The following is a 23,590-nucleotide window of genomic DNA, read 5'->3' on the forward strand; positions in this document are numbered from 1 at the left end:
TACTGGTTGACTGGTTTAAACTTCCATTTCTCAGAGGCCCTAAACTGTAATTGAGTTAAGTCTCAGTTTGATGGCATGGGGCTTAGCATAAGTGACTCCATTTTGGACCTGCTGTCTTTCTCTTAACAAGTGTGACTATGTGGAAATATTTTCATTAGAACCTTTACTGCAGAATTCCAGAGTCTCCACAGCATTAGGGAAAGAGTCTCTCTCAGATGCATTTTACTCTGATATGCTTTGATTGGTCTCCTGTTGCATGAGGTGGGTCCTCATTACAGGCTTTTAAGCAACTAAATGATGCTTCTGGAATCCTTTGCATGTAGCTTCTGATATCTAAGGTTGCAGTCAGATATACATCATCCTGAGCCTTCATCCCAGGAGGTTGTTGGGATTCAGGTGTGTCAGTCAGTGATCCTTCATTGTGTTCATGGAACTAAATACTTAAATAAAAGTGATGAATAATTCAGTTTTATCGATGTTGCTCTTCTATTAGAGATCAAGACTAGCCACAGGTAGGCAGTCTCAGGGCTGGCTCAGGACCTCACTGGTGGCATCAGAACCATTGCTTCTCTTCATCTTGCTGTCTTCCCATCCTCAAAGAGTCCAGGTACCTCCCACCTTGGTCACAGGGTCGCTGCTGCAGGTGCAGGCTTTCCCACCTCATGTGAGAGTGTTCCTCAGCAAGGACATAAGGAGAAAGAGAGCTTACTCCTATTCCTCATTTTGTAGGAAGAGAAAATGGTGCTGTAAAGGTGAAAGTCACTCAGTTGTGTCTGACTCTTTGTGACCCCATGGACTATATAGTCCATGGAATTCTCTAGGCCAGAATGCTGGAGTGGGTAGCCTTTCCCTTCTCCAGGAGATCTTCCCAACCCAGGGACTGAACCCAGGTCTCCTGCATTGCAGGCAGATTCTTACCAGCTGAGCCACAAGGGAAGCCCGGTTCTCAGGAAAACCCCTGCAAATTTCCTTTATGTCTTATTATACAAAACTGGATTTCAAGAGACACTGATGTATAGATCAGTCTTATGGACTCTGTGGGAGAGGGAGAGGGTGGGGAGATTTGGGAGAATAGCAGTGAAATGTGTATAATATCATGTATGAAATGAGTCGCCAGTCCAGGTTCGATGCACGATACTGGATGCTTGGGGCTGGTGCACTGGGATGACCCAGAGGGAGGGTATGGGGAGGGAGGAGGGAGGAGGGTTCAGGATGGGGAACACAGGTATACCTGTGGCAGATTCATTTCTATATTTGGCAAAACTAATACAATATTGTAAAGTTTAAAAATAAAATAAAATTAAAAAAAAAAAATATTTATCTTTAAAAAAAAAAAACAACTGGATTTCATAGCCATCTTAAACTCCCAGAAGATCTGGGGAAAGTGAAACTGTCCTTCTCAGTCTCTCTTGGAATCGGGCACTTCCAGTAGACAAGAAGGCTGAGCAGGATGTTTATTAGGTGGGCTGTTAAAATAATAAACACTACTTGAGAGCATTCTAAACACTTCACATACCTTAATCTATGAGATCGCCACAAGTCCATCAGGTGGGTAGGTGTGACTATTATCACTTTACAGAGAAGAAGCAAACTGAACTTCAGCAGTAAAAGCACAATGAGGCATTGAAGAAGCCAAGATTTCCACCTCTGTCACCGGACTCCAGAGACTGCACTCCTAGCTACATATTACACCGCTCTCAGCCTGCCGCGTCCCCCTCAGCAGGCAATCTGCCAGGCTGCTTCCAAAATCTAACACATAAAAGGTCTGAGCAATGCTTGTCTCCTTGTGAAGTGCAAATGTGACATTTTCCCCTGGCTGCAGTCACAGTGCGGGTGAGAAGAGCAGAGAGGCATCTGAGAGTGACAAGAATTGCTTCCCGTTGTCATCAAGGCTGCCACAGCCAGGGCGTGATGGGGTCAAGGACCGGGAGAGTACAACTCACAGCCCAGGGCCAGTGATTAACAGCCAGCAGCCCGCCTCCCCTCCCCCACCCCAACCACAGGTGTCAGGCAGTCTGGGTGAGTCAGAGGTAAGTGATGGAGGGTCCAGGTACAAGCAGGCAGCATTGGAATAGAGTCTCCAAGTTAGAAAAGTGCTTTAGAGACCACTCCAGTCTTCCTCTCATTTTCCAGTAAGTAAAGTTGAAGTCACTCACTCTGTGTCCGACTCTTTGCAACTCCATAGACTGTAGGCCACCAGGCTCCTCCTCTGGCCAGGGAATTCTCTAGGCCAGAACACTGGAGTGGGTAGCCTTTCCCTTCCTCCAGGGGATCTTCCCAACCCAGGGATCGAACCCAGGTCTCCTGCATTGCAAGCAGATTCTTTACCATCTGAGCCACCGGGAAGCTCTCCAATGAGTAAAATGAGGCCCAAACAGAGTGGAGTAGTGTGTTCAGATCACCCAGCTTGTTTATGTAGAATGTAAGGCACAGAATGAGGGCTTTTTTCCAGGTGAAACAGAAAGAACTTAATAGCATGTCCTCAAGGAAGTCTTCTTTGTCTGACCGTTGCAGAAAATATGCCTAGCACCTCGTACAGGCTTCCATTACAGCTGAGCCACAAGGGAAACCCTCGGGAGGATCTCAAAAACCACGCTACACCCAGCCCTGGACCAGAATCTTGACAGTTCCACTCACCTAGCCTCCTTGATACTCATCTCCTCCTCGATAAAATGGATAAAGCAATAGTTCCAATCTCACAGCGTTGCTGGGATGACCAAGTTTTAAATGCACATGGCACTGTGTGCCAGGCAGATTCAGGGGTTGGTAAGTAGCAGTTACTGGTGACTTCATATCTCCCTTGGAGAAGGCAATGGCACCCCACTCCAGTACTCTTGCCTGGAAAATCCCATGGACGGAGGAGCCTGGTAGGCTGCAGTCCATGGGGTCGCAAAGAGTTGGACACGACTGAGCGACTTCACTTTCACTTTTCACTTTCATGCATTGGAGAAGGAAATGGCAACCCACTCCAGTATTCTTGCCTGGAGAATCCCAGGGACGGGGGAGCCTGGTGGGCTGCCATCTATGGGGTCACACAGTCGGACACGATTGAAGTGACTTAGCAGCAGCAGCAGAAGAGGCAACATCACAACAGAGAGCAGGCGGCAGAACGTTAGAGAGTCACAGTGAAGACATGACGAAGAAAAGAGGCACAGGGAAGGTCTGAGTCCAAAAGTGCAGTACGATCATGTAGAACTGAAGATGTAAAAGAAAGAAACACAGGAAGTTAAAGAGCCTTCACCACTCACTCTGTCTCCCAAACCTGCTTCAAGGTTCTTTAACTTGAGCTCCTCAGGTTTTAAATAAGACAGATACTATTTTGACTTGGGGCTTCAGTGGCTCAGCAGTAAAGAACTTGCCTGCCAATGTAGGAGATGTGGGTTTGATCCCTGGGTCTGGAAAATACCCTGGAGAAGTAAATAGCATCCCACTCCAGTACTCTTAACTGGGAGATCCCATGGACAGAGGAGCCTGGTGGGCTACAGTCCACACAGTTGCAAAGAACAGGCATGACTTGGCCACTAAACGACAACCCATTTTGACTAGCTTCTTTTGACAGATCTAAAGAGATTAAAAGCAGTTTACTTTAGGTTAGAAAGCTGGCAAGTGACAGAGCCAGGGCTAAATATCAAGGCCAGATGACTCCAAAATCATGGTCTACATGCATACCAATCATCATGGGATTAAATAAGCTAATACATACTGTTCCATTCCTGGAACAACACTGGACACAGAAGAGGGTGGCCCAGTGTCATTGCTGGTTTCATTATCATTACATCCCAAGGGTCCCTCCTGCACTGGTCCCAGCACAGAAGGATGGTAGCCGTGTGTTCTTTAAGGAAGAGGTAGAAATTTGTAAGCCCCAGCATTCATCAGAGCCAAGACCCAGAAGCACTGATGGTGCATGGCCCCTGAGAAGCAGTACCTGGCTCGGGCTGCTATGAGAGGTCCATGCCCATCTCTGAGTTAAGCACCTGGTCCAGGTGAAACAAGAGGTTGCCAGATGCAGAGGTAAGCAGAGTGGCATAGGTTCAACCTGAAACCTACCCATATTTCTAATCTTCCCATAACCTTCGTTAATGACACAGCCAAAGAGGCAGGAGAGGTAGCGACAATGAACAAGAGGAAGCAGCTGGCACCGGACGGCCCTGTGCCAGGCTCAGGGCTGGGAGGGACTCTGGCAGTGATAACAGTGGTGAATACACCAAACTGACGGTTGCCTGTTGGCCCGGCACCCTGCCAGGGCAGGGACCAGGGGAGACGGCATTCTTGCAGTTACACTGGTACAGGCTCAGCCATCCCAGGTTTACCCAGAACACACTCTGCCCAGGCTGGTGTTCCAGAAGCACCTGTTATAATAGCAGAAGCAGTCTGGCAAGCAACCAAATGTGGATTCATCCAGGCCACCCGTAAAGGGATTTAATGCCTAACAACCTGTGCAAAGCTCCTAAGTGTCATAATTAATTTGGCACCTCTTCTCTGGTAGGTCCTAACCAGGAACCATAGAGTGAAAGCCTGTTCCCAACTAACATGGTTTCCCCTGTAATTAAAGCTGTGAGAAATCAGCATTTTGGAAAACCTTAACACCGTATTTTCCTCACTTAACTGTTTTCTCAGTTCTCGTCTTTGGCACTCTCTATCCACTACTGGGGTGAACATCTTACGTACTTTGACTTACCCAGTTACTGCTTCCCTGCTGCATCATTTAGGTTATAATTATTTTCTCATTTTCCCCTCCAGCTGGCAGTAGTTTGGTCCCTTCCACCTCGTATTTCTTGAAAATGTCACACAGTTGCTCTCACTTATTTAAACACTCTGAAAAGTGAGGAAGTGTAGCCATTGGAAGTGCATTCCCACATCCTGTAGAAAAGAGTCCCTGTTGTCTATGAGCAGCGAACAGAACCAGAATTCAGCAAACAATAAACAGCTGAGTGCAGTTGCAAAAATACATCTATACATGAACACAATCTGGCTTCTGCTACTTAAAAAAAAAAAAAAAAGATGAAGGCTATGGTATGAGAGCAGAATTCACTTCATGAGGGGAAACAAAGCAAAAACATTTAATAGCAATAGTGTCCCATGTATTGAGTTCTCACTGTATCTCTTTGTGTCAGCTAATATCACAAGCCACCTCCTCTAATGAGGGCTTCAAAAAATAAGAGACTTTTGAAACAAAGAGTTTCTTTCTCTGTTTCTCCATCTGTCATTCCTAAAAGATATGGTGATCCAAAGTTTATCACTGAAAGATAGGACAAAAAACTGGTGACCAAGAACTTTACAATAAATTGTGGACTTTTTATCTGACAATGTCAAAAACAATGCATCCATTTTCAAAAGTTCTCTTTTTTAGTTTCTTTTGATTCCCAACTGAGCACATTTAGTGGAATCAAATCATTCACATGAATGCTAACTAACATCAGTTTCTCTGCATTCTGTAAGGAATTGCACTTATAAAGTGAAGCATCCTGAATATCTGCCAAACACAATATCTCAAGAATTTATAAATGTTAAGTTGTAAAATGTACTTTAGAATGACTGCTCCAATATCTGATTAGTCTCTTTTGAAGAACAGATCATGAGGAATTCCACTGCCTCTTTCTTCAGAATTTCTATAACTTTGATGAAGAAACATATATGAAACCTGTTTTACAAATGCAATTTAAGAAATCAGCCTGTATATTTGGAAGGCAGGAGCACATATGCAGAATATCTCAAGAAATCCAGGGACTAGGTCTCAGGATATTGCTGACACCTCATTGACAATGTCCTGGAAGTTGAAACCTAGTGGTACCTCAGTTTCACAGAGAGAAGAAATTAAGTACCAAAGAATTTAAGAATTCATTAATCAGATCAGATCAGTCGCTCAGTCGTGTCCGACTCTGCGACCCCATGAATCGCAGCACGCCAGGCCTCCCTGTCCATCACCAACTCCTGGAGTTCACTGAGACTCACGTCCATCGAGCCAGTGATGCCATCCAGCCATCTCATCCTCCGTCGTCCCCTTCTCCTCCTCCCCCAATCCCTCCCAGCATCAGAGTCTTTTCCAATGAGTCAACTCTTCGCATGAGATGGCAACCCAAAAAAGTTAAGGACAAACTAAAATTTGTTCAGAAAATCCTCAAATCCTCACACACATAAAACTTTGTATTTAAGAGAAAGACCACATCCATTCTGTTCTCCTTTGTCTTCCAGAACTAATTTTTATTGTTAATTAAATGTGCAAATAACCTGCTTTATAAATTAATTTTTACAGATGATTATTATGAATATGGAAACTATTTTTTAAATTAGCTTTATTTTTTGCATCCAGAAGGCAGCACTTTTAAGGCAGAGGTAGCTATTCTAATTCAACATGAGCCCTTTAACTCCTGAAAGCTTAATAACAAAAGAATTGTGTTAGTTAGGAATCTTTGGAGTACAAGTCGTACAACTCCAACTCAGTTGACTTGGCAAAAGGAGATTGTGATAGGAGGCTAGGAGAGAATTTTCATGTATCCTAATGATAGCCAGGACTGGGGATTTAAACAGCTGGACCCCAAAGCCAAGGAAGAGCAGTTCTCTCTCCCCTTTTGGGCTCTCAGGGGTGCCCTTTCAATCTTCTGCAAAAAGCGCAACGTTCTCACTTGGTAGCCGCCAGCAGCTTCCAAGCCCCTCTGCGGCTTCCACCATCACCTTCTAAGATTCATCTGCTCCCTTAGTTCTAGTTCAAAAGCTCCGGAGAACAATCTGACCAAACTGCCTTAATTCGCATGACTATATCCAAGGTGGTGAGTCACCCTTAATGGCAGACTCTACCTGAAGGGTATGGTTGGAATCCAGGCAGAAGTAATTCTTCAAAAAAATGGGGGTGGGGTGGGGTGCGGAGGGAAGACTACTAAACAGCTGGCTGGGCAGACAAACGAAGTATAATCAAGTAGAACAAAAATTAATGAGACTCTGAGGAAAGTTCAGAAAATCAAGATAGCACAAGAGAAAATGCTGGAAATTGGCACCAAGACATTCTTCCGTACATTCTTCTTCTACACTTGATTTATTTTGGCTGTGCTAGATCTTCATTATTATGGTGGCTTTCTCTACTGGAGGCGAGAGGCTATTACACAGCGAGTTGCGGCACTCGGGCTGCTTGTTGCAGTGGCTTCTCTTACTGCGGAGCGCGGGCTCAGAGCGCGCAGGTTTCAGCAGTTGCGGTGCGTGGCTCAGCAGCTGCAGCTCGGTGCTTAGTTGCCCCACAGCATGTGGGATCTTCTAGGACGTAGGATCAAACCAGCATTGGCAGGCAGATTCTTATCCACTGGTCCAACAGGTAAGTCTCAGTACATTCTTTTACTTCTATGTCCCACACAAAACAATACATAACTTTAAAACTTGTCAACACACCATTTTCTCTCTCCCCTCTCATAGCACTGGCACTTCCCCATGGCCTAGAAGATTTTGGTCTAAAAATTGCCCCTAAAATCCTATGCTAAGCATCCATTATGTTACTGTTAGAACTGTTTCAGCGCTGTCTGCATTATTCTTAGGGTTCAAAGCTTCATCTGTGCATTTACTCATTCCAGATTCTGAGCATTATCTTCAGAGCTCTGCGATTCTAATGCAGTTTCCATTTCGTCCTCCTTTTTCAGTTGTTGCATTTTCATGTTTAAATCCAGCAGAGTTCTGGCCAGCTGACGATTCTGGAAACGCATTTCCAGCTGAAAGTTAGAAAGAGAATAAGGGTTTTTATTAGCCTGAGATATGGATCAAATGAACCTGCTCTCTGCACACGAAAAATATAAGGATTTTGTAGGAAGGAAAATAAGATATCAAGAAAGATGTATTTTTCATCTTATTCTCCAGTTCTGACTATTTGGCCTGACTTTAAAACTGACTTTCTATACGACGAGGTAAAATCCAGATATACAAATAGCTTTCGAAATGGCCTTGCAATGAAAACAAAAATAGCTGATACACAGAGCTATCCATTTGAAAAATTCCTGTCCTTGGAAGGCTGTTTCCAAGCAATGGCATGTGATTTGCGAGGAAATCACTTATCTTTATGAGCTTTCTGAGCTCCAGGATAACTGCCCAGGGCCACCTGAGCTTTCAGGACCTGGGCCCATTTACTTGATTACTTGTCATTTCAAGTTCTTAGGATTTTAAACAGCCTCCCTGTTGAGCAAAACATTTAATGACCCCTTAGAGGCACATGTACAGTTATGTGTACTTATAGAATCTAACAATTTTCACTCTAGAGTGAAATCTGTTGTAGAGCAAGGTTGATTTATAACCTCCCTCCAATGGGAGTTTGTGAAGGTCCTCATGTATTAAAAGAAAAAATAGATCTTTCGGGCAGTGTACCTAAGAGGCAGTCCAGCATAATCTTTGCATTATAGTTGAAAACTAGTAACCAACTCTGCATATTTCTTCAGTTAGGGTCTTGTTTAATGCAGTTCAGGAGAACCCTGTTCTCTCTGCTGAAAACCCCACATCAACTCCCCATCAGAAATCACCCAAGGGTGACCCAGGACATTCCATTGGTAAAAAGCAAACATGAGTGGTCCCCTCCTAATTTGCAAAATAAAATCATCGGATATAATTTCGTTCAGTTTTCCTCTGACATATTTTTCATTCTTCAGCACTTGGAACCATTTCTCTAATAGCAAGAGTTTGCAGAATAAAGTAAATGAACATCCAGGAAACAAACAGTGACAACACAACCACCAGCACGAGAAGCCCCTACACCCTGCCTACAGGAAGCTTCAGTTCTCCAGTGTGGCACAGAGGCCCTATAAACCTGCCCTGCTCTTCCAGCTTTATCTGCTGGCCCTCTCCACACACACACACACACACACACACACCCCCACACCCCCACACCCCCACACCCCCACACCCACCCCTGGGGCAGCTGGTCAGAAATCTTGCCTGTCCTGGAATAAACACGTCATACTGAGCCACGTTTTCTGCCCTTTCTGCCCCTTGCCACCCACTTCCCGTTGAGCCCAGCCAAATGCCAGCTCTTCTTAGAAGCCCTCTCTGTCTCATCTTATCTGTGCCTCCACAGCATTCTGTACGTGTCCCTCTCCTAGCACACAGCCTACACTAAACTGGTGATTTTGAGCACAAAGTCTGTTCCTATCCTTAATTGTATCCTTAACCACGGGTGCACTGCCTGTGCATACAACATGTTGGGTTCTCTGTGTATTTGTTTAAAGACTGAGTGAAGGAATGAATAAATGGATGAACTGATGAATACCCATCCTGTACTTTCATGCCAAGAATCAGTTAAATTATTGATAATAGCTTACCATCTAAGTTAAAAAAAAAAAGTACGTGTAACTCATAATTCTTTAGGAAATCTGAACACCAATGGTTCCTTAATTTTCTCTCCTCATGGATCCATTGAGAATCTAATGAAAACTATTAACTCACTCTGGGGAAAGATGTGAATTTTATGTGCACACAAAGCTTGGCATACAATTTGAAGTATATAGAACCCCTGAAATTCACACACAAGCTCCCAGAATTCAACCCATCCCATTAAGAAGACCAATTCAAACAAGTAATAGCATAAATGACATCTCAAAAATAGCAACGTGAAAATAAATGAAAACAAAAATAGCAACGTCTGTAAATTAACTGAGCCTGTTCATCATTGTTCCTTACACAAATACCACCCTAACAAATAAGGTGTGGATGGGTGTCAAGTCCTACAGAAATCTGGCTAAGAGACCATTATCAGAAATGGCTTGTTCTGGCTAGTGTGATAATGTTAGGGATCCACACTCTCTTGCTGCTTCTTCATGACTGGTCACATACAACGATGAAGTGGTGGCCAAGACAATGACCATGGTCTGTGTCTCGGGAACACAGCATCTGTGTGACAATCTCTGCCTCTTTCCAGCAAAACCCTTGATCTTTCATGCCTATGTATCTGCCATTTGAGGGGGCACAACCAAAAAACAGTAAAAGCCAGTCTGGATAGTGTCTATATTCTAGGCACTTCCTGTAACATTTATCTTGTATAATACTTAGAGCCATTCTATGGGTTTATTATCTCCATTGTACAGATGAAACCTAAACTTGCTAATTAGCATTCCTAAGGTAACAGGAACAATAAGAGCAGAGACTGTAAATATTAATGCTGGGCTGTGAACCGTCACCTGTTTGAAATTTTATTTTCTGCTTTATCCCCACCCTGGTACATTACTTGCTTAAAACTCCTTCTGGTGGAGTGACTAGTTAGAAGCTAAAGTTCAACTGTCTCGGAGCTTCTTGAATATACTTTCTTCGCCTGATTTAAATATGAGTCAACTGAGGTATGATGGGGTGACACCCCAGGTCAGCAGCAGAGGGTTGGCTCAGCCCAGTCTCCGCCATCCAGTTGGCATCCTGACCCACAGCATGCCCCTCCAGGCCATCTCTTCTAATAAGGGGTTTCACCCACCCACTGCTCAGGTGTTGGAAGAAAATCATGTTTCTTTGATAGTGAAGTGAAGTCACTCAGTCATGTCTGCGACCCCATGGACAGCAGCCTACCAGGCTCTGGGTCCATGGGATTTTCCAGGCCAGAATAATGGAGTGGACTGCCATTTCCTTCTCCAGGGGATCTTCCCAACCCAGGGATCGAAACCCAGGTCTCCTGCATTGCAGACAGATGCTTTATGTCTGAGCCACTATATGGCTGGGTCAAAATTAATACATTCTTTGTCAAATTCAAATTGTTAACACAGGTAAAATTAAATGAAAATTTAATGTACTACCTTCTTGCCCTTCTTAAACATAGAAACAAGGTAAAGTTTTAAGTTTCAGACAATTAACTGATGGTTGAATCAGTTCTAAAGTAGGTAGTGCTTACTATTTTATTAGCATGCAATGCAAAAGAGTATAACTTTCCAAATCTCCACTATGCATATTCATGGTGATGGTGGTTTAGTCGCTAAATTGTGCCCAACTCTTGGGACCCCATGGACTATGCAGCCTACCAGGCTCCTCTGTCCATGGAATTTCCCAGGCAAGAATACTGGAGTGGGTTGCCATTCCCATCTCCAAGGGATTTTCCCGACCGAGGGATTGAACTGGGTCTCCTGGGAAGATATCCTGGAGAAGGAAATGGCAACCCACTCCAGTACTCCTGCCTGGAGAATCCCAGGGACGGAGCCTGGTAGGCTACAGTCCACGGGGTCGCAAAGAGTCGGACACGACTGAGCGACTTCACTTCATTTCACTTCTTACATTGCAGCTGTATTCTTTACCGCTGAACCACCAGATTCCCACGCATAATAATAAGTAGCACCATTTTAAAGCTTAAATTGCTCTTATTTCAAATTTTGCCTAACTCGAAAATGGTTTAAATTACAAAACAGTAACTATTTACCTACTGTTCTCCTGCCTAATGTTAAAAAGCTACAATTTTACAAAATTCCTTATTACCATTTCCTGTTTTCTGAATTCTTACCAAGGAGAAAGGAAATAGTAAAACTTGCAGAATAAAAGAAACATTTGCTAATGGACTCGCTCAACCCATCCCCTAAGTTTATTTCATTGAAATTTCCGCCCCAGCCCCTTTCATGCTCAAACACTGTAAGTGCCCTAGAGGGAACTTTCTATTTGGTAGAAAAAAAATAGAGAACAAGCTGAGGAGGAGTGGTTGCGGGGGTCTTGGCTGTGTCACCAGTAGACTCAGCCCTCACCAGAGACAGTCAGCTAGCACCTGGGCTCTGCAGAACTGGTTCCCTCCCGGATGCTGCCTGGGAGGCAGTAGCATCAGTGCCGTCGGGAACCCAGCTCGCCCGCGCTGCACGGCCTCACCGTCTGCCCGGGAAAAGCTGCCCTCGGCCTCCCCAGTCCTCGGCGGGGCACGTGCGCGGCCTACAGCCGAGGGCCCCGGGCGAGGACCAAGGCGAGGTGGCCCCGAGAGCCCGCCGCGGGCACGCTCACCAGCTCGGCGCGCAGCCCGGCCAGGGCGCTCTCCACGCGCGCCCGGCTCTGCGCCTCCCGCGCCGCCGCCTCTTCCCGCAAACGCCTGGAGCTGCCGCGCAGCACCGCCCGCTGGAAGGCGCGCACCAGCCGCCGCTTGAGCTCGTCCAGCCGCGGACCGGCGGCCTGGGCCTCCTCCGGGCCGTCCACGCCCCTGCCGCCTTCGAGGAAGCCTCGTGAGGGACGCAGGGTGGAGGACCGGAGCCCGGCCGCGTGGAGGATGTTGTGGGGCCCCCGGGAGGGGCCCTCTCTGCGGCGGCCGGAGTCCTCTAGGCCCATCTCAGAGGTGCCGGCTCCCAGGCTCCAGAGCTGTATGGCAAAGGGTTTCTTTCCAAGTGTGAGAATTAGGGCGGGTGACGGCGGGGGCGGGGAAACGCGTGGGACGAGGCTATCGCTCGCTACTCAGAGGCGCTCCACTCCTACAGCCTCACGTCTGTCCTTCCCTCCTTAGCAGCAGAAGGAAGTATGTTCCCATGACCCCGAGAAGAGTTTTCAACTGGATCCCTTTTTCTCGCTCCTTGAGTGTCATTCCAAGGAGAGACTGAAGTCCACCCAAGTAGGTGGAAGTGAGGTCCGGATGGAACGTCTGAGGCCCAGGTTGCTTTGATTATTTAATATTTCAGAAGCCCTTAAAATGTTTTTCTCTGGCTTTCTACTTTACGGCCAGGCATTGTGACAGGTGTTGAGAATATAAAGTTTAATTAGACCCCTTAGCCATCCCAGGGAGAAGGCAATGGCACCCCACTCCAGTACTCTTGCCTGGAAAATCCCATGGACGGAGGAGCCTGGTAGGCTGCAGTCTATGGAGTCGCACAGAGTCGGACACGACTGAAGCGACTTAGCAGCAGCCACAGCAGTAGCCATCCCAAACATTGCTAAGACAGCCTAGTGGGAGAAGCTTGGCCCTATTGGCAAGTTAGAATAATCTTTCCACAATTCCAGGCTTGTGGGAACCCACAAGGCTTCCCTGGTGGCTTAGCTGGTAAAGAACCCACCTGCCAGTGTAGAAGATGCAGGTTTGATCCCTGGGTCAGGAAGATCCCCTGGAGTAGGAAATGGCAACCCATTCCAGTATTCTTGCCTGGGAAATTCCAAGGACAGAAGACCCTAGCAGGCTGCAGGCCATGGGGTCACAAAGAGTCAGACACAGCTGAGTACACACACACTTGTTTCCACAAGCCCAGCAATGTAGAAGAGACAGTTTCTGAAACTCCATGTTCTTTTCTATACTTGAGACCATTCTGCCACTTTCACATTATGAAGAGGTTAAAATGAAAAGTAAACCTGGCGTGATGTGGTCCACACGCCACATCACGTGGCGGAAAAGAGTCGGATACAACTGAGCGACTGGACAACAGGCAAAGTCCTTTACTCCAAAGTGTGTTATTTTCTAAATCCCAATTCAGTGTAATCATGTGCCAATATTACTTGTATATCCTTTATCATTGAACATAATCAGCTGCCTCTTTGGGGTCTAATGAAGAATTTCTAAAAAGGAATAAACAAAAGTTCTATGTGATCATAGAATGCAAACACCTCCCCCCCCACACACACACAAAAGGGGCAGAAATATCTGTATAGTACTCTCAGAATTAATCATTTAATAAAGATTTACAGGTTACCCACAATTCCCACAAACTGTTCCAAGTTTGTGATTGGCACTGAGGGCAGTAAGAGCTAACTGCTATTAGTATTTACTGTGTGTCAGGCCCTTCCCATAGATTAACCCATTTTATCTTCACAGTAACCCTGTGAGAAAGGTACTCTTAGTGTCTCTGTTTCACAGGTGAGAAAACTAAGGCAGTTGTTGAGCTGTAAGTCTTCCCAGGTGGTACTAGTGATAAAGAACCTGCCTGCCAATGCAGATGTAAGAGACACGTTTTAGATCCCTGGTTCAGGAAGATTCCCTGGAGGAGGGCACTGCAGACCTCTCCTTGCCTGGAGAATCCCATAGTCAGAGGAACCTGGGCTATGGTCTGTAGGGTCGCAAAGAGTCGGACACGACTGAATTGACTTAGTAAGGCAAAGATCACCAAACTGGTAAGTGGTAGGGCTGGGATTTGCACTGAGAAAGTCTAGCTTGTATTCTAAGCCACTGAGACACACCCTGGATACACACTACCTCCAAAAGAGGAAAGACATTGCTCAGTTTACATGTTGCATGACTGAATGTGAAAATTCCCTCTGCTCATAAAATTCAACTCTACAGAAATGAATTAAGGCTATAACTGGATAAAGTGGAATGCAGGTTACTGCTTCTGCAGATAATCTGCCAATTTCAACACGTTTCAGTAGTTTACAACCTGAACATCCATGTATCTATCATTGTATATTGTTCTATCAAGATTCTCTAGAAACGTTTGAAGACGTGTTCTATTGGTGGAAATTATGAAAATCCATATGGTCTACTATGAACCAACTGAATATAAATTTAGAGATTTAGGGGTTTCTTTATTTTTGTGTAGTTTTTATTGCATGTATGTGATAGGTGATAAGGCTTAAAAACCAGCACCCGTCAACATGCAGTATAAATGTTTAAAATTAGTTTTCTGTCATAATTTTTCACTTCTGCTTCTAGATCATTTTCTTCAACAAGGATTTCAGCTAAGTTTGATTTAATTCAACAAATAGTGAATGGAGCATGTTCAGTTAAGCATTGTTTCATACGGGATAAAAAGGGGACTAAAACACAGTTTTTGTCCTCTAGAAGCTTAAAACCTGAAGGAACAAATTCATTCATTCACTCATCAGCATATTTATTTAATATCTTATTGTATACCAAGTATTAGAGTGTTCAAGCTGTGAAAGTAAATCAGTAAGACAAAATGGTGTTTTTGAAGGCTAGTTTTACCACAAATTAATAATTTTCTCCATAGATAGATATTTTTCAGTGTGGTGCATTTTGGCGCATTTTTTTTTAAATTTAAATTTATTTATTTTAATTGGAGGCTAATTACTTTACAATATTGTATTGGTTTTGCCATACATCAACATGAATCCGCCACGGGTGTACACATGTTCCCCATCCTGAACCCCCCTCCCACCTCCCTCCCTGTACCATCCCTCTGGGTCATCCCAGTGCACCAGCCTCAAGCATCCTGTATCCTGCATTGAACCTGGACTGGCGATTCGTTTCTTATATGATATTATACATGTTTCAATGCCATTCTCCCAAATCATCCCACCCTCCCTCTCCCACAGAGTCCAAAAGACTGTTCTATACATCTGTCTCTCTTGCTGTCTCGCATACAGGGTTATCGTTACCATCTTTCTAAATTCCATATATATGTGTTAGTATACTATATTGGTGTTTTTCTTTCTGGCTTCACTCTGTATAATCGGCTCCAGTTTCATCCACCTCATTAGAACTGATTCAAATGTATTCTTTTTAATGGCTGAGTAATACTCCATTGTGTATATGTACCACAGCTTTCTTATCCATTCATCTGCTGATGGACATCTAGGTTGCTTCCATGTCCTGGCTATTATAAACAGTGCTGTGATGAACATTGGGGTACACGTGTCTCTTTCAATTCTGGTTTCCTCGGTGTGTATGCCCAGCAGTGGGATTGCTGGGTCATAAGGCAGTTCTATTTCCAGTTTTTTAAGGACTCTCCACAATGTTCTCCATAGTGGCTGTACTAGTTTGCATTCCCACCAACAGTGTAAGAGGGTTCCCTTTTCTCCACACCCTCTCCAGCATTTATTGCTTGTAGACTTTTGGATAGCAGCCATTCTGACTGGTGTGAAATGGTACCTCATTGTGGTTTTGATTTGCATTTCTCTGATAATGAATGATGTTGAGCATCTTTTCATGTGTTTGTTGACCATCTGTATGTCTTCTTTGGAGAAATTTTTTTGATTGGGTTGTTTATTTTTCTGAAATTGAGCTGCAGGTGTTGCTTGTATATTTTTGAGATTAGTTGGTGCATTTTAATGTTGAATTTTACAGTATTTTTTTTCTTTTATACAAATAAAGTGAATTAAAGCATTGATAAATCAGAGTAAATATAGCATGCAGAGACATTTGAGTTAGGAGATGGATTATCCATTGCTGCATAACAAATTATCCCAAAATTTAGTGGCTAACAACAACAATAAACATCGTTTCTTATGGTTTCCGTGGGCAAGAATTTGGGAACAGCTTAGGTAACGATCTGGGACTTTCGTGATATTGCAGTCAAAGGTCAGCCAGAACTGTAGTCATCTAAAGTTGGGTGTGACTGGAGCTACATGCAAGGTGGATCATTCACATAGCTGGCAGTTGGTGCTGGTGTTTGGTAGGAAGCCTCAGTTCCTCTCTTTAAAAAAAAAATTTATTTATTTTTGGCTGTGCTAGGTGCTCGTTGCTGAGCGGGTTTTTTCTGTAGTTGTGGAGAGTGGAGACCACTCTCTAGGTGCAGTGCACTGGCCCCTCATAGTGGTGACCTGTCTTGTGGAGCATGGACTCCAGAGTGTGCAGGCTTCAGGAGTTGTGGCATACGGATCCAGCAGTTGTGGCTCTGGGGCTTAGTTGCTCCGAGTTATGTGGGATCTTCCTGGACCAGGGATTGAAACTGTGTCTTTTGCTTTGGCAGGTGAATTCTTTACCACTGGGCCCCCAGGGAAGCCCCTCGGTTCCTCTCTATGTGCATCCTTCACCAGGACTGCTTGAGTGTCCTTATGATGTAGTGGCCAGCCTACCTCAGAACAAGGCAGAGAAAGAGACCGTCAGATGGAAGCTCTGTATATGTGTTCTAGTTTATGATATAATCTTTGAAATCACACAGCATCACCACAGTCTGTTTACTAGAACCAGGTATCTAAATCTGGACCCCATTTAAGTGGTGGCGGATTAGGTTCCATGTTTTGAAGTAAGGAGTATCAAAAAATTTGCAGACATGTTTTTACTCTGCCACAGGAAAAAAAAATATCCACATATGTAAACAACCATCAAGTGACTGCTGACTTCCTGTCAGGAAAGAAAATGAAGGCCAGAAGATATTGGAACAATATTTTTTTAGATTCAGAAGAAAAAAAATTAACATAGATTTCTGTATCTAGCAAAAATAGCCTTCAAAGGAAAAATAAATGTGTTTTGACATAAAGAACATTAGGAGAATCTTAGTACCAACCTGAAGTGAAGTGAAGTGAAGAGAAAGTCACGTCAGACTCTGTGACCCCGTGGACTATACATTTCATGGAGTTCTCCAGGCCAGAATACTAGAGTGGGAAACCTTTCCCTTCTCCAGGGGATCTTCCCAACCCAGGGATAGAACCCAGGTCTCCTGCTTTGCAGGCAGATTCTTTACCAGCTGAGCCATGAGGGAAGCCCAAGAATACCGGAGTGGGTAGCCTGTCCCTTCTCTGGATCTTCTCGACCCAGAGTCAAAGCCGGGTCTCCTGCATTGCAGGCAGTTTCTGTACCAGCTGGGCTATCAGAGGAGCCTTTGGCTATTAGAAATACTGAAGGAAACAGCTCAGGCTGAAATACCCTACCCCCAACTCAGTAAATGGAAATTCTGTTCTGTCAGTTACCCAAACCATAAACCTGGGAAGCACCCACACATTTTTTTTCTCCCTCTTTCTCCCTGCCTAAAATTCATCAGCATATGTTGTAGGCTCTACCTTGCAATATATCTGGAGTCACAACGAAACTCTTTTAGTTCATCTCAGATCCTCCCTCTCTCTCCTTTGCTTACTCCATCCTGCCACCCTGTCTGCTTTACTGTTCTGACTTCAGGGCCTTTGCTTCGCTATTGTTTCTTCCTAGGAGTCTCTTCTTCCATATACGTGAATGGCTAGTTCCCTTACTGGGTTTGGGTCTCTGCCCAAATGTCACTTCATCAGAGAAACCTTCCTTGATCTAAATTAGCATGTGTACACCCCTCGATTCCTGTCATTCTCTGTGTCTTTGCCCTGCTTTGTGTTGCTGAATACCTATACCAACTGTCGTATACTTATTGTTTTCTCATGTATTTTCTACTGTCTGCTAATATAATCTGCATGAGAATAGGTACTTTCTTTTGTTAACCTCAATACCTAAAATGACATCTGGCATTTAGTTGTTCAGTTGCTAAGTCATATCCAACTCTTTGCGATCCCATGGACTGCAGCACACTAGGCTTTCCTGTCCTTCACTATCTTCCAGTTTGCTCAAACTCATGTCCATTGAGTCAGTGATGCCATCCAGCCATCTCATCCTCTGTCGCCCCCTTTTCCTCCTGCCCTCAAACTTTCCCAGCATCAGGATCTTTTCCAGTGAGTCTGTTCTTTGCATCAGGTGGTCAAAGTATTGGAACTTCAGTTTCAACATCAGTCCTTCCAATGAATATTAAGGGATGATTTCCTTTAGGATTGACTGGCTTGATCTTGCAGTCCAAGGGACTCTCAAGAGTCTTCTCCAGTGCCACAGTTTGAAAGCATCCATTCTTTGGTGCTCAGCCTTCTTTATGGTCCAACTGTCACATCTGTGTGTGACTACTGGAAAAACCATAGCTTTGATTACATGAATCTTTGTCAGCAAAGGGATGGCTCTGCTTTTTAATACACTGTCTAGGTTTGTCATAGCTTTCCTTCTAAGGAGCAGGCGTCTTTTAATTTCATGGCTCCAGTCACCATCCATAGTGATTTTGGAGCCCAAGGAAATAAAGTCTGTCACTGCTTCCACTTTTCCCCATCTGTTTACCATGAAATGATGGGACCAGATACCATGATCTTAGTTTTTTGAATATTGAATTTTAAGCCAGGTATTTTACTTTTTTCTTTGACCCTCATCAAGAGGCTATTTAGTTCCTCCTTGATTTCTGCCATTGGAGTGGTATCATCTGCATATCTGAGGTTGTTAATATTTCTCCTGGTAGTTTTGATTCCAGCTTGTGCTTCATCCAACCTGGCATTTTGCTTAATGTACTCTGCATATAAGTTAAATAAACAGGGTGACAGTATACAGTCTTGTTGTACTCCTTTCCCAATTTGGAACCAGTTCTATGTTCCATGTGAGGTTCTAACTGTTGCTCTTGTCCCATGTACCAGTTTCTTAGGAGACAAGTAAGGTGGTCTGGTATTCCCATCTCTTTAAGAATTTTCCACAGTTTGTTGTGATCCACATCATCAAAGGCTTTCATGTAGTCAGTGAAGCAGAAGTAGATGTTTTTTCTGGAATTCCCCTGCTTTCTCTGTGAGCCAATGAATGTTGGCGGTTTGGTCTCTGGTTCTTCTGCCTTTTCTGAACCCACATTGTACAACTGTAAGTTCTCGGTTCATGTACTTCTGAAGCCTAGCTTGAAGGATTTTGAGCATAACCTTACTAGCATGAGAAATGTAGGCACTGTGTAAAAGTTTGTTAGATGAATGAAAAGAAGGGAGAGAAAGAAACAGAGGGCATCGGAACAAAGAGAAGGATGAAGGGAAGAGAAATAAGGCAGAAGGAGTTGAGTAGACCAAGCAGAGAGCTAAAACAAATGTGAAGTAATCACGTCAGTTTATGATATTCTCCAGAGTGACTCCAAATTGATATATCAGAACTGCTTAAAAAGAGCACAGCATCCTCTAATGAAAAGAAAAATAGTTCCTGTCCTTGTAGCATATTTCTTCAGTACATTTGTGCAATATGGATTTCATGATGCACTGACAGGTCATGACAGCGATCCCAAGTCTATCCAGCCGACAGTGCCTGAATGTAGAAGTCTCAGCTAACTTTTTGAAACCATGTGATGTCTGGAATCATGTGGTCTATATATCTATTTCTCCTTTAGCTTCCTAAGGACTGTGTCTCTGTCTTCATCACCTTTTCATCATCTTCAGAAACTATCACAATGCTAGCATGAAACAAACACTTAAATATTGGTTAAATGCATTAGCAAATTGATTAATACAGCAAGGCAGAAAGCAATTAACATTCATACAGCACCTCTTAAGTAGTATATAGATATAGATGTGGACACAGGTACAGATACAGATATATTTATAGATATACAGATAAATATAGACACATATAAATAGTATACAGTTTACTTAATCTTCACAAAAATCCCATGTTAGTTTTGTTTTGGTCTGTTTTTTTGTATGGGAACCTGGAGTTCAAAGAAAGTAAGAGACTTGTTTAAGGTCATATAGTAGACAAAGGAAATGGCTGAGTTAAGATTTGATACCAAATCTTTGTGTCTCCAAGGGTTTTGCTCTTTTCTTTTTTCTGTATCAGGCAATATACAGTTACAGAATCATTTAAAATCTGCTAAAGTAGGTTAGAACTTTGAATTTCTTTTATTCCAGTTACCTAAACCAGTTCTTCCCTAGCCTAAGTGCCATCCTGCTTCCTCCCTGTGTTTAGCAAGGCCACCTTCTCTCAGCCCTTTTGAACAGCAGGAGGTTGAATGCACATATGTATGTGTGTGTGTGCACACGTGTGTGTGCCTGTGTGTGCATGCTCAGTCTTGTCCGACTCTTCATGACCCCATGGACCGTAGCCTGCCAGGCTTCTCTGTCCATAGGATTCTCCAGGTGAGAATACTGGAGTGGGTTGCCACTTCCTTCTCCAGGGGATCATCCCAACCCAGCGATCGAACCTGTATCTGTTAGGTCCTCCTGCATTGGCAGGCAGATTCTTTACCACTAGTGCCACCTGGGAAACTTTGACTACATATGTCATCCTCCTAATTTATATAGAACAGCAACAAAATAAAAGTCAGAAATTCCTTATGCAAAATTCTAGGCTCCTCTCTCAATCCTTTTACATAAATTCACCAGTTAATACCCACCTTTGTTGCAACTCATTTCTACTTTGTTTCCCTGCCTAATCGCTGTTCCCTGGGAAGCCTGGATCCCAGTTCTTCTAAGTGTTCTTTATCTGTACCTTGAAAACCTTTAGCTCTAATTTCACTTCTTCGTTTCATCTTCAACCATCCACTCTGAACAATTATTCTTTTAAGCAATGGGTTCTCTGTGTTCCCACTGCAAACAGAATGTCCTCAAGTGTTCTGTGCAAAAAAGGAACAAATATTTCTCTATCAAGTGTTCTGTGCAAAAAAGAAACATTTTCTAGGCTTCAGAGAAAGGAGACTTTCCTTATAAGCCTTAAAATAAATATTTTGTAATTTATTTCAGTAAACAGGTTAGTGATTTGAATCACTTGAGAGCCTGTGGGGAACATGGTCATTCTGTTTCCTGGCTAACTAATAGTTGCCAAAAATTTCTTTTTGGTTGTGGAATGTCTGGATTGTAGTCACTATCTTTCTTCCTTAATTTGCCAGAACCTTGGGGTCAAAATGTTGGCTTCAGATCCCAGCTTCACCCCTTGCTGGCCATTTGACTTTGTGTAAGCTCTCTGGGTCAATTTGTTCACAAGTAAAAAGAAAATAATCTTTCCCTCTTCACTCAGTTACTAAGGAGAGTAACTACAGCACACAGGAGCCCACTGAACCATTTATGGCCCTTCGTATATGTTATCCATACTTCTCACATGAGGGATGTGATGGGGTTCTTGATGTAGAGGCATGTTTCTGAACATTACATCAGCGAAAATCACAGTGCCATGATTCTGAAAGATACAAGAGAGTTGGTATTAGAGTTGCAAGGGAAGCTGAGTCAAGTCTGAACTACAAGAATGAATTCAGCCTGGACACAGTCCATTCTGATGGGTTGGATGGCCATTTTAATCTGTCAGTGATCACCTGGCATCAGTATAATCATCTCATTCACATCTTCTAAGTGTGTTTGGTGAGTTTTATTGCTCACAGTATTCTCTGCTTCTTGCAATGGAAAGATTATATTTCTACACTACGGCGACTTCAGGCTTGGCCATAGGACTAGCTTCAGCCAATGAACTGTGAACAGATGGGGCACTTGTGATGTGCGAGCGAAATCTGTCAATGGTGTCACACAACCAACCCTCTTCTGTTTTCTAGCACTATCCCTGGGCAGGCAACTCCTCACCCCGAGTCGTAGAAAAAAAGATAATCATGGCTAGAGGAGAAGCTGGCCTACTGTGGCTATATAGTTTGAGTGAGAACTAAACCAATGTAGAAATCCAAGAAGATGAGTGTATTTTCTTTTTTGAAAGCCTTGATATCTGATTATCCTTTTGCTTTATTTCCTTTTTCTAAAAGTAGAGTGCAGATGTAAGCATCCAGAAGACTGGGAGTTTTGGCTGAATCATTTCTGAGCAGAGATGTGCAGAAGCGTATTTGCCTCAAACAGGAAAAATCTAGTTGTTGGGAGGTACAAAAAATGTCTAGTAACTGTTCAAAAACACTTCCTCTTTTATTAGGTTAAATGAGTTATGAGTTACGTGTGAAATATAGATAACAGTAACTTTTTTATTGACAGAGAGTATATAGAAGCAGATATACAAGGCACTGTAATTTTAGACTGTCACTTTATAGTCTGAGTAGAGCATCACAGCTTCATTTCCACACCAAATATAAAAGGGGTATGTTATTTTAATATAATTTTGACTATTTATCTTGTCTTCAGGCTTTGTTTCTTGAAGACATTTCAATTACAACCTTCTTTTAAGATTCAGCTAAACATGACACCAGAAAAATACAGAAACTAGAAAACTTATGACATTTTTCTTCCTTTTATGTACTATGATATTCAAGAGTTTTGAGCAACAGAATAAATGTCAAATTTGTCCAACAGCAACTTTGATACCCATTCCAATAGATATATTTTTACATAAGATACACGAGTTAACTATTTTCTTTGGTAATTTCAATTTTCAGAATAGTTATAAATACCCAGAAAGAACTCAGGAAGCAAAATCTGCTGGTGAATATTATTACCTTCTTTTAAGATTGAACTTGCCAGTGAAGTTTAAATGTTATTCAATCAACCAACATGTTCATTGAGCCGTATTTAGTGCAGTGTGCTTCCCAGATGGCTCAGTGGTAAAAGAGTCCGCCTGCCAATGCAGAAGACACAGGAGATACCAGTTCAATCCTGGGTCAGGAAGATCCCCTGGAGGAGCAAATGGCAACCCACTCCAGTATTCTTGCTTGGAAAACCCCATAGACAGGAACTTGATGGGCTACAGTCCATGGGGTCACAAAGAGTCAGACACGACTGAGCAACCAAGCACACACAGAAAACACTGTTCAAAGACACCCAAGCAGAAGAAATAAGCTAGCAAACGCACGCTTTTTGTGACTGATGACACAGATTTAAATTGAAATGCTGGTAATGGTCAGAAACATTTTTAGTAGTTGGGGGTGTGCATGCCTGGTGCTAAGTCGCTTCAGTCGTGTCCAACTTTTTGTGACCCACTGGACTACAGCTGTCCATGGGATTTTCCAGGCAAGAATACTGGAGTGGGTTGCTGTGCCATTCTCCAGGGGATCTTCCTGACCCAGGGATTGAACCCAAGTGTCTTACATCTCCTGCACTGGTAGGCAGGTTCTTTACCACTAGTGCCACACTGGCCCCTTGAAATGGGATGTCACTTCTTAGATTCTGTTCATGCTCAGTTGCTTCAGTCATGTCTGACTTTTTGCAACCCCATGGACAGTAGCCCACCAGGTTCCTCTGTCCATGGGATACTCCTGGCAGGAATACTGGAGTGGGTTGTCATGCCCTCCTCCAGGGGGTCTTCCTGACCCAGGGATCAAACATACGCCTCCTGCATTGCAGGAGGATTCTTTACCACTGACTGGCCTCT

The 23,590-nt window shown here is 43.6% G+C and overlaps 1 protein-coding gene across 1 annotated transcript; it reads right to left on the reverse strand.

The window, feature by feature from the left end:
* Positions 1-6,156: 6,156 nt before the first annotated feature.
* Positions 6,157-12,289, reverse strand: AARD (alanine and arginine rich domain containing protein). The gene is made up of 2 exons (XM_019973475.2): positions 11,917-12,289; positions 6,157-7,691 (listed from the first exon to the last, which is right to left on the reverse strand). The coding sequence occupies exons 1-2, from the start codon at positions 12,232-12,234 to the stop codon at positions 7,548-7,550; spliced, it is 462 nt and encodes a 153-aa protein (XP_019829034.1). The 5' UTR covers positions 12,235-12,289; the 3' UTR covers positions 6,157-7,547.
* Positions 12,290-23,590: the final 11,301 nt, after the last annotated feature.

The sequence above is a fragment of the Bos indicus genome, chromosome 14, assembly GCF_029378745.1.
Source record: "Bos indicus isolate NIAB-ARS_2022 breed Sahiwal x Tharparkar chromosome 14, NIAB-ARS_B.indTharparkar_mat_pri_1.0, whole genome shotgun sequence".
Taxonomy (NCBI): domain Eukaryota; kingdom Metazoa; phylum Chordata; class Mammalia; order Artiodactyla; family Bovidae; genus Bos; species Bos indicus.